Source organism: Carex rostrata, chromosome 11 (assembly GCF_964058835.1).
Source record: "Carex rostrata chromosome 11, lpCarRost1.2, whole genome shotgun sequence".
NCBI classification, from domain to species: domain Eukaryota; kingdom Viridiplantae; phylum Streptophyta; class Magnoliopsida; order Poales; family Cyperaceae; genus Carex; species Carex rostrata.
The window spans coordinates 5,003,882-5,015,988 of NC_135928.1; the positions used below are offsets into that span (position 1 = coordinate 5,003,882).

Sequence of the window (12,107 nt, forward strand, 5' to 3'; positions counted from 1 at the left end):
ACATCAGGATTTTTTTTGTAACAGATGCGCAATTAGAACTTAAAAGTTCAGTTGACAACTAATGCTCAAATTAAAGATAATCAGTGTACAGATTTGTAACTGGATATGTTAATAGCACAATAACTATAAATTACTAAGTTGGTTACATGATGAATATTTCAGAGAACAAGATGAATAAATAAAAGTTGATCATTTCTCTGTCTAATAAAGACTACACAGAAAATATTTATCAAATCCCGGCCTGTATAGCAGAAGGAAAGGAAAATAAATTTAAAGGGGAGAAGTACATTGCATTATGCAGTGAACAAACTTTGCATCTGAAAGAAATAGCTGCATTTGCTACATGATCAGGTAACTATATTGTGAGAATATATGTTGTTAAAGGTCCTAATTTAATCTTAAGTATAAAGCTTACATGTACTTGTACAAAGTATGAACTGTTCTGTATAAATATTGGTAGTTATAATGCAAACTATTTAGGGAAAAATCAAATAATCACAATATAAACAGAAAAATGTTGAAAGTAATAAATCCGGATCTGCACCAATAATCGATCTGTGCATAACTGACAGAAAAGTGATTATGCATTTGAAAAGAGCCAGTTAATTTTTTTTTTTGTGTGATGAAGCCGTAGGCGGAGCCAGTTAAATGCAACAAGTTCACAAGTGGTTGTAAGTCATATTTCTCACAATAATTTTGTCAATTTTATGTAAAAGAAAGTGGTTGTAAGTCATATTTCTCACAATAATTTTGTCCATTTTATGTAAAAGAAAGTGGTGCATTTCACAGTAACAGCAGCGTAACAGTTAGTACACTATGTCCCGTAGGTCAATACACCGAGAGCAGTGGTGGCAACGAGGAAAAATTGGGGTCAAATTGAATTGAAAATTCCAAGTATATTTTGTGAAGTTGTCAATGAGTTTCCACAGGGAGGAAGGTTATTGTCCCTGATAGCTCATTTCTTAAATTCATGAATTTTTTTAGCTCTCTGGTTATGAATCTGGGTCAGAAATTATTGACGTGTTCCTTAATTTATTGGTTCGGTTCTGTTTCATTCGGCGTGGGTTTGGTTTGGTTCTGTTCCAGACTTCCAGTTTGTCAAGTTCAAAAGTAGGCCCTATTTCCTGGGCCTTTATATTCTATGTTTTTTTCATTTAATTTTGCAGGGATGAAGGTGGTTTTCCTACACCATTGCTCAGCTTACTTTTTCCTCGGTCCATTATTAGAAAGCACTCTCTATGATTCCTTGCTAAAGATTACAATTGCCATCTGGTTTACAAAAAAAAAAAAAACTCCATAGAACACAGCCATTTAAACCCATCATTCCGATGTTTGGTCCTCTTCATAGAGTTAAAGTGGGATTACTGGCCGTTGCTCACATTTGCAATGGTTTCTGGGTTTCAGTGATAGATTTTGTAGTTCTAGAGGGAAATATTATTTCCCGAGCAAAACAGGATATGAACCGACTGCTGCCAAGATTTAGATCATCAGTTCTGATATTTTTTTTTCAATTGTAAGAAGAGAGAAAGCCGGATAGAAGTAAATGGTACATAGCTCAGTTGAATTGTACAGGACCAGAAATTTAGTTTAAAGATAAAGATGAATTTTTCAAAACCTACTTGTAACGTCCAATTTTGCTAACCGAACACAGTTATAAATGGCACGGCTTGTACCATCTGATCTTTTTTGGTGCCTACCATACCAAGACTGTTGCAATGAAAAGGAATTCTGGAGAACATATTTTATATCCCAAAATTTATTTGACAGGCTGGGCAGGTTGTATCTGCGTTGATCATTTCAGAGTTCCTCGGTAACAAAGGACTAAAAGTAAAAGATTAAGAACTTAAGGAGTGTTAAGAAACTGATGTTCGATTGCCTTAATCCATGAATGAAAACTAAAAAAGATAAAAGAAGAGATAGAGATGTCTTAAAATTCAGACAGAATTAAGATTCAAATAAACTAAGGGTGAAAGAAGTGATCTTAAACCATACTAAGAAACTGATATTTGACAGAATTAAACAGCTAAAAAAGCGGGTTAAACCTTGCGGCCTTCCCTTATTGCTGAACAACCCCTTCAGATTCAAGTCTGGTCAATTTATATGCAAGTAGTTTCATGTTTGCCTCAAATCATCCGAGTACTACATACATGTATTGGTTTGTCTTGTGAAGTAACAGTTGGCTTGTCTATACCTTATTTTTTTTATAGAAAAAAAAGCACTTAGAGTGCCGTTTGGATAGGAGATTTCGATGACATTATATAATTCTCATCACAAGTGGTGCCATCATTTTATCCTTCAGCTCTCATTCATTTGGATAAAAGGACACTGGATAAGACGGTGCTAGTGGCCCGGGTTGTTAGTCCGGAGATGAAATCATAAATGTCTTTTATGGCACAACTGCTTATCCAACTTCTGAGAATTCTAGAAGGAGAGTTGTTTTATTAAACGCAAGTATATTTTGAGCACAGACGCCCAACTAGTCTTGCCTTTTCTTTCGGTGAATCTGTTGGGTCCCCATGTAGGAAACATAGTTATCTCTCAAAAGCATGAAAGCAGGTTCAAGAGACTGATCACCCCTCTGAGACCAATGGTCAAGTGAGTATTGCACTGAAGCATCAAACGAAACCCATGTTTGGTCCTTACATAATAAACAAAAAGGAAAAAAACATTAACAAATACTGTACCATCAAGCCAGAACTTATTGTAACAGCTCTTGTTATTCCAGATGCCACATAAACCTAACAAAACTTTCAGAGTCACGACATCAAAACACATCCGAAACAAAAGGTGAGGATACCTCTTAGAACCAGAAACTTAAATACAGCTTAAAAGTAGTCAAGCCTCATCGAGAGCAAGCACACCAGGAAGAGTCTTCCCTTCGAGCAACTCCAGACTGGCACCTCCACCAGTGGAGATGTGGCTCATCTTGCTGGCGAGGCCAGCCTTTTCTACAGCTGCAACGGAGTCACCGCCACCAATAATAGTGGTGACACCCTTGGTCTCTGTTAGCTCGGCCAACTTCTTTGCAATAGCCTGTGCAAGCCAATGGATGAAGTTAATATTATTCTATTCCAGTCAATTTTCTCAAAAGAAGATTAAAATTTAATGGTAATTCTTAAATAAGTTCGTACAACTAATCTATTGAGTCCCTCCAATGGGGGTTCAATATAAACCTGATAGTGGAGGTACCATACTATACATGAGAATTTATTAATATCAACTGCAAAGATGGCCTCAATTTTACCAACTTAAAATGGTTCCCATGAACTGAGCAACAAATGCCTTTCGATGCCAACCCAGCTGAGTCTCAGTTTAGCCATACTTTTCAAAATCAAGCACCTAAGTTCAACAATGAGTGGTAAAGCCAACTGATACACACATCACTATTTTTTTCCTTTTCTCGTCTTAAATGCCTCTCGCAATAATTAAAACATCATCTCTATAGAGAGGCGAGTTCCTTAGTTATCGGTGCCAAGCATAACAAGTTAAGGAATACTTAAATCTGCCTATATTGGAATTCTATGTAAAATCATTTCTACGTTAAATTTTATAAATTTAACTTTAGAAAGGAAAAAGGAAAACAAATCATTATGCATTAAAATGTAAAAAAGGAAAAAGGGCTGATTGGACTTACATCAGTACCAGCAGCAAACTTCTCAAACTCAAAGACACCCATGGGACCGTTCCAGATGACAGTCTTGGTGGTATCCAAGGTTTCACTAAAGAGCTGGATAGAGTCAGGCCCCACATCTAGACCCATCCATCCATCAGGAATTTCTGATGCTGGCACAACCTACAAAAATAAGCACTGCCACAATTAGTATCTTGCCAAAAAAAATTATGTTATTTGGATAGCGTGCAATGTTAGTGGGTTTGAACTTGAAATGAAGCAGGAAAATGGTCAGTCTAATTTATACATTACATCTAATTAACAACTATTCAGTAAAATTCGATTTGGAAAAAAAAAAAAAACCCACAAGAAAAAATCAGACTCCAAACTGCATTTGCAAAGCAAAAGAAGTGTCCCCAAAAGAATCACAAGGCAAGAAATTATCATACCTTGCTGTTAGCATCAGCAGCAAACTTGTCAGCGATAACAACATCCGTGGGGAGGAGGATGGAAACACCCTTGGCCTTAGCCTTCTCAAGGAGCATGGTGGCAAGCTCAAGCTTATCCTCCTCAACAAGGGATGACCCGACCGCATAGCCTTGAGCTTTGTAGAAGGTGAAAATCATGCCACCACCAAGGATAAGGATGTCGACCTTCTCAAGCAGGGACTCGATCACACCAATCTTGCTCGACACCTTGGAGCCACCAACAATGGCTGCGAAAGGCTTCTTGGGGTTGGAAACAGCTCCAACCAAGTAGTCCAATTCCTTGTAAAATTAGAAAGAGAGCAAGAGATGTATTATGAAATAACTGCCAATGGAAATATACATTAAGAAGATAACATGATGACAAAATGGGCTCACAAAAAAATCAGTTTACTCTTCAGAATGCCACAGAGGCAAGAATACAACAATATTTATAATTTTGGATGCCAGACTTATTTTAAAAGATAGGTGGAAAATCAAAATATTGGGCAAACCGGCCAGATAATCATGGTCAAACCCTCTCATTGACCAACAAGATGCACTAAAATAAGTAGGGGTGTTCAAACGATTCGGTTTAATCGGTTTTGGACCGAACTGAATTAGTTCAGTTTAAACGGTTCGGTTATTTCGGTTTATTGGATCGGTTCGGTTGGCTTTTCAAAACCAAATTATAACTTCGGTTCGGTTCAGTTTGAAAATTTTCAAAACCAAAATAACCGAACCGACCGAACTTTCATATAATATGAATTTGATCGGAACCACCCTGGTTTATTTTTTAATACTCCGGATTATTTCTTAATCATTTGCTTTAAATACTTGGTTTATTTCTAAATATCTTAGTTTATTTCTTAATACTCCGGTTTATTTCTTAATATATTTCAGTTTATTATAAATCAATTGTTTTAAATAAAAAAATTAATATATTTCGGTTTGAACCGAACAAACCGAAATAAAACTTCGGTTCGGTTCGGTTGCAATGCTAATTCGGTTCGATTCGGTTCTATTTTTAAAACCGAATTATAACTTTGGTTTGCCAAGTTCGGTTCAGTTTCAACCGACCGAACCGATGAACACCCCTAAAAATAAGTACCTTCTGCATAAGGAAACCAGCAACAGAAGGCCTGAGGTACTTAGTTACGCCCTCGGTGGAGGCGTGAGCCCTGTGGGCAGTACCAAAAGCATCATTCACATACAAATCAGCAAGAGCAGCAAGCTTCTTGGCAAACTCAGGGTCATTCTTCTCTTCCTCCTTGTGGAAACGAACATTCTCCAAAAGGAGAACACCACCATTAGGGAGGGCAGCTGCCTGAGCCTCAACCTCCTCACCAATGCAATCATTGGCCATCACAACCTGAAAGTAAAAGTTTGTACGTAAGACAGCCCTAACTTGTGTTTAACAAAAATCTTAATTATCCAGTAGAACAAAAAGTACAACTCCAAAACATGTAGTTAGCACTAAATCCGACAGCACCCAAGCAAATTTCAACTGTGTCCAAATGTTGAACAGTAAAGCTGGGTCAGCCAGTATAAGGTGCTAAGGACCTCACTAAAAAAACACAAGCATGAACCAACCCAAAATGAATGTAATTGATTTGAATGCAAATATTCAGCTGGAACATGACCATTATTCAACTGGACTTGTCCACCACATTGAACCACATTACCTGAACCAATTCAACCCAAAATCAAAATGATCAGACACACTATCATAAGAATCCATATGACGAAAGCAACACAAAAAAAAAAACCACAAATCTTGAAATTGGCTGAAAGATCCTGCATATAATAACATACCTCAACTCCAAGGAGTTCAGAGAGTCTAGGCACAAGAGGTTTCAAGCTGTATTTAGGAGTAGGACCCTTTGGCCGCCCCTGAAATTTTAAATAGAATCTGTCATGAAAATAATCCATCAATATCACAACTATTCTTATTGGAATAAATACATGTCAGAAAACACAAAACATACACAAATTTAATCTAGCATTAAGTTGAGTGACACAAAAATTTAACTGAAACTTACATATCAGTTGATATGGTATCATATTAGTAAAAGTAAAATCCATTTCTCATAAACAAGGAACATAAAAAGCATTAGTAACATTTACAATTCAATTTACATAATCAGACAATTAGCCTGCAGATACTGTCAAGTATGCCATACTATAAATGCCACCCAACTAGAGGTAAAATTCGACATAGGATTCAGTGTAACAACTTTTGCATACATGTATTTTAATATTGTCAACATGTGTAAGCATGCAGAGAATTCAAAATCAAATTGAAAAGGACGACATGTACACCAAAAAGTCAACAGGAAAAGATATAAATGAATAAACAAAAATTGAAATTTGAAGATAATAAACCAACTTGTAAGCTTTTGTGACATGCATGAGTAGATGACATATATAAAAAATTCTTCAAAAGTCAAAACCATTGGTACTTTAATTGTGATGTTAGATACATTCTCTAGAGCAGTTCTGTCCACTTTCCCAACTCAAAAGCATAGAATTGAAAGGTGAGAAACATGTAACAGTTGAGATTTGAACTTATCAAATATTCCAGCTAAAAAGTTGTCAAAGCCATGACACATATTGGTCCTTGGAAGTAGGGGTGTTCAAACAATTCGGTTTAATCGGTTTTGGACCGAACTGAATTAGTTCGGTTTAAATGGTTCGGTTATTTCGGTTTATTGGATCGGTTCGGTTGGCTTTTCAAAACCAAATTATAACTTCGGTTCGGTTCAGTTTGAAAATTTTCAAAACCAAAATAACCGAACCGACCGAACTTTCATATAATATGAATTTAATCGGAACCACCCCGGTTTATTTTTTAATACTTTGGTTTATTTCTTAATCAATTGCTTTAAATACTTGGTTTATTTCTAAATATCTTAGTTTATTTCTTAATACTCCGGTTTATTTCTTAATACTCCGGTTTATTTCTTAATATATTTCGGTTTATTATAAATCAATTGTTTTAAATAAAAAAATTAATATATTTCGGTTTGAACCGAACAAACCAAAATAAAACTTCAATTCGGTTCGGTTCTATTTTTAAAACCGAATTATAACTTTGGTTTGCCAAGTTCGGTTCAGTTTCAACCGAACCGATGAACACCCCTACTTGGAAGATTGATATCATGCTATTAAAGTATTGATCAAGAAAATATATATTAAATAGAATTAATATATCACAATTGTCATGTCTGAAGCCATCAATTTGCATATTCACTAATTCAACTCATCTTCCCCGTTCCTATTATTCAAAACCAATTTGAAGACTCGATTTTCCACATCTTGTTGGAGTTACTAGGTGATCTTCTCCATTAGGGTGTCCAGTGGAGAAGAAGTACATACTATAAAGGCGCTCCAAACATATGTTTGCCTAATGCAAAACACAAATCACCAGTAAAGTTTCCTAGACATGTGACCTTAATTAAAGGGCTCACGGGCATGAAGAGATGAGTTCACCAGTGGATGCCCAAAATCTTTTTCTTTTTGTCATAAATCAACATCATAGTCACAGAGCAAAATTGTCAATTCATCAGAAATGTGCAAAGTTTCCCCCTCTCACATTTTTTTTATTCATCAAAGTATAAAGAATAAAAATCAATAAGTTCTAAAAATAAGAATCATGCAAAAACATGCTGCCATTTTATTTCCATCTTGCTAACCATGAAAAAAAAATCAGGAGCGGTATGATTTTCTCTATTGCACTACTACAATATGTTAATATCAATTTTAATTTTAACATTTACTACTGGAATATTTCTGCTCTCAAGTTGATACCTCCAAAAAAATTGCCTTATCATTTCCCTCCTTGAAATTTGTAATTTGTTTCTAATTCGTGGTTTCTTACTTTCTATTCAACAACGGGCCACTAGAGGATTGCGAGTAAATTCAAAATATTACTACCTTTAAAAAAAAAAATCTAAAATAAACAAAATGAGGCAGAAAGAGAGAAGAGAGAGAACGATAGCTCACCAAGTGGCTGGCAAGAACAATTCTGGCACCATGATCAATCAAATACTTGATCGTAGGCACTGATGCACGGATCCGGGTATCATCAGTGATGTGCTGGTTGTCATCCAAAGGAACGTTTAGATCGGCTCTGACAAACACTCGCTTCCCCTTCAGATCCGCATCTGTTAGCGATCCAACGCTCTTCTTTGTGGCCATTTTTAACACTGTAACAAGAAAAAAGAAGAAGAAAAAGGAAGAAGAAACAATCGATCGGGTCAGAAGGTCGAAGAGAAGAGAAACGATAGTAATAGATCCGGATCGGATAGGTTCAGGAGGTAAGATATATCAAGGGTTTAAGTTGAGTTCTTACCGATTTGTTGATGAATCGGATAGACAACAGGCTAAAGAGTGAAGATGGGAATGGAGAAGAAAAAGATGGGGGTGGTGCTATTTATAAAGCAACTTTGGTTTCTTTCTAACCTGACCTGAAATCAGTGGGCTCTCACAAAATTCTAGCTAAAAAATATACGGGAAATACAATAAATAATGTATATAAAGAAAAAAAAAATACAATAATCACACTGATTAGTGGGAGCAACAACAAAGATAATTGAGAAGAGATCCACTTACATTCTTTTTGGTGACACTAAATTACAATCAATATTTTCAAAAAAATTTAAAGTTTAAACAATCAATCCAAACCGTTCAAAATAATTGATATATTAAAATGTGCTTGCATATTAAATTTTACATTTTTTTGAATTTTTTTTCTATTTATTAAGTATTTTACAAAATTGTTGTTTTCATATCATTGAATTTTTGTACCCATCTTAATAAATAGTAAAAAAATTTTAAAAAATGTAAAATTTGATCTGCAAACACATTTTAATATATCTATCATGTTGAACAATTTAGATTGAATGTTTAAACTTTAAAAATATAAAATGTAATTCGATGTAATCAAAAAAGAGTATAAGTGGATTCTTCAGCACAATTTTGTAGAATGAACCGAGTGCAGGCAATGATATTCTACCGTTTTGCCTGGACGAATAATTTTTATAATGTACTTTAGTTATCAACATTTCCATCATGATCATCCTATGCGGTCAGATTTGTCTTTTATTTTTTGCTATGGCGTATAGTCTGAAGTCCAATTTGCTGTCCGCGTGTTTAAGATTTTTTTTTTTTTGAAAAATAAATACTGGTAAAATTTTCCAGATTTTAGGTCTTTTTTTTTATTGTCTTACGGAATATACTGACATGATAATTTTAGGTTTAACCTGTATCCACAAATTTAGGTATTAACATACATTTGGCAATCAGATTTATCCTTTTCTTTAAACCCTGTTGAGTGTGTTGACTAAAATGTAAGGCCGTAATCGAAGAAATTTTTTTACAAATTAAATTCCAGTCAAATTTGCAAATTTTTGCGATATATTTATTTTCCTTCCGGAAATTGTACTCAGATTGGTATTCTCAATTTATGTGCACTGGGCCCGCTAAGAGAAATGATCAAGTCAGGTCGTGAGGGAATGTGGAAACTACTTTTCAAGCAACTAAGCAAGTATTCAATGAATGTCTGCCTCCAATTTGAAATTTGACAATAAAAGACGAGAGGTGGAAAGATCTAGAAACGCCCCAAGGGCTGAGGTTCGACTTGGTGAAGAAGAAAGGAAACTTTACAAAAATGTTTATACTATTATCTACAAGAGCATAACGTGGAATTGTCTTGTAACCTGGATCCAGACGGTGTGGAGTGTGGACGGTGTGCTACGATAGTGAATTGTAAAAAGATGTAGAAAATTGTGGGCACGTAAAGTGTTTCTATTTAACGTTAAAACGGTGGGCTAATAATGCTCCGGGAGAATAATGCTAAATAGTTTTTTTTTAAGGGGGGAATATTCCTCGTAAATAAGGTGACGTTACGAAGAGTTTCTATGTTTCTCTCTCCATTGTGGGAGAAACGGAGAAATCCGTGCATGAATTACAAAATGATGCTCCCCGGTCCGATGACACGGCTGCGTTTGCACAAAAGGAAGCGGATTCTCTGCGGAACTGTAAAGATCTTTTAATCTGGTCATTTCGTATCGTACGGATCAGATCAGATCTTGTCCGAATTGAAAAAAAAAATATATATATTCTCAAAATTTGTAAAATCTGATTTAGTCCATCCAATCTGAAATGAACGGACCAGATTAAAAGCTCCGCAGCGATTAGCTCCGCAGAGGATACGCTTACGTGCACAAAAGTGTTCTGACGAGTCTCCGGTGGGAGCTTTCGTGTCCGTCAGATAAAAAACTTATCGGAATGATGCTCTAGTTGTATAATTTTTAAATTTGAAGATGTGATTAATGAATTAGCTCGTAGCAAACTGGTTTTTACCTAAATAAAATCCGATAATCTAATAGTTGTAATTAATATCAAAGTGAAAATTGAAAACTGTTAGAATGATATACAGAGAATTATCGATCAATTTGAGTAGTTTACTAAAATTTACTTGTGACAGAACATAAAATCGCTCATAATTAATACAAAGACTAAAGTAGAGTGTATTTAATTTATTTGATTTGGGCTCCCTTTGCATAGAGAAATTGTAAAATCGGCTTTCTTGTATAACATCACTGAACCATGGCAATACGTGAAAATTTATCGGAAACTAAATGAAATAAATAATAAATCTGTTTATCTTATATGTGTGGTTGTTTATATACTAGTAAATATGATTTTGTTAGAACAATAGAACACCCATATTTTTTTTTTAAGGTTGAACACCCATTAAATTAAAACTTATAACCATATATACACGTGATGAAATCGATGAAAGTAATTATTTTAAGAAATTATTAATTGGCAATTATATCACTTTCCGCTTGTACGACTGAATTATTTTTATATAGTTTATCAATTGATATACAAACAAATCAAAGATTGTCTTTTCTTTTGCAAAGAATCGATCCAAGCTGTTAAATTTGACCTACATATATTAAACTTTTATACGATAATAATAGTTAAAAATAAAAGAAATATAAAAAGAAGACACATTCAACAAGAAAATAATAAAAAACAATTTTTTTTTTTTGTGATTGTATGATAGTGTAAGGGTTGCTGCTGGGTTGTTATATCGTTTTCCTAGTGTAATCCTGGAGGCGATTTGTTCCGATAGAATGATATAGTTTGGTGTCCTTTTTTCATTCCGAATTATTGATTCTGACCTCGATACTTAGATCATTCTATTAGACATAGAATGACAATCTTTTCAATGCAAAAAAAAGATTTATCGTTTTATGATGAGTAGTTCTTGAATTTGTGCCACTGCGAGTAGGCAGCCGTGGAGAGATTTTCTACATTCTTTAAAATTATTATTTTTATTTTTCATTTAATCAGCGGCAGGCGGTTTGGTTGAGTTGAGGCGCAGGCGCAGCTGGATAGGGGCTTTTACTCTGGCATCGACACGTGCACGGATAAGATTAAAATTGGTTCTTCTAGAAACGGATCGAAGAGCCCACAAGGCCACAACCTTGTCTCTTGTATTCAACAGCTCAACGCTGAACTAAAATCCATCGACTCTCCTATTGCTCGACTCCTGCTAAAACATATATATATACATCTCATTTCCATCTCATTTGCAAATCTTGATTGCAAATTTCGATTTATTAATTAAAATATATTACTTATTGACGATTTATTTGAAAATGTTACGTAATTTTTGTAATTACTTTACAATTACAGAAAATTATTGTCCTTACCGGTGAATCCACAGTCAATGAATTAATCCCCATTAATTTTTCATTTTTTTTTATATTTAGACTCTATTTTGAATATAGTATACACTAAAATATTATGGATAGTGTGAAATTGACCTCATTCATAATAGAAAAATTTTATATGCTTGACTCTGTTCATGTTCGATCCCTATTGTCTGAAAGTCTGGCTCCGCCTCTGGACTAATTCTGAAAATTAATTTTCTTTGTTACGTCAGCAAAATTTAATATTATAAAGATGTCTTAAATTGATGTAAAAGTTGCTAAATTACTAATATAGTAATATGA

At 34.6% G+C, this 12,107-nt stretch overlaps 1 protein-coding gene across 1 annotated transcript; it reads right to left on the minus strand.

Annotated features, from left to right (window-relative positions):
* Positions 1-2,608: 2,608 nt before the first annotated feature.
* LOC144561557 (phosphoglycerate kinase, cytosolic) lies at positions 2,609-8,589 on the minus strand. Its single transcript, XM_078310534.1, has 7 exons — positions 8,429-8,589; positions 8,080-8,282; positions 5,890-5,967; positions 5,186-5,446; positions 4,060-4,377; positions 3,635-3,793; positions 2,609-3,033 (listed from the first exon to the last, which is right to left on the minus strand). Exons 2-7 carry the CDS (start codon positions 8,272-8,274, stop codon positions 2,836-2,838), a joined length of 1,209 nt encoding a protein of 402 aa, XP_078166660.1. The 5' UTR covers positions 8,275-8,282; positions 8,429-8,589; the 3' UTR covers positions 2,609-2,835.
* Positions 8,590-12,107: the final 3,518 nt, after the last annotated feature.

What these genes read in the sequence shown, in the direction of transcription:
- LOC144561557 (XM_078310534.1), bottom strand. Translation starts at nt 8,274, where the DNA reads ATGGCCACAAAGAAGAGCGTTGGATCGCTAACAGATGCGGATCTGAAG. An exon ending in TTGTTCTTGCCAGCCACTTG is followed by an intron (nt 5,968 to 8,079) that starts GTGAGCTATCGT and finishes TTAAAATTTCAG; the next exon opens with GGGCGGCCAAAGGGTCCTAC. An exon ending in CTGCTGATGCTAACAGCAAG is followed by an intron (nt 3,794 to 4,059) that starts GTATGATAATTT and finishes TTATTTTTGTAG; the next exon opens with GTTGTGCCAGCATCAGAAAT.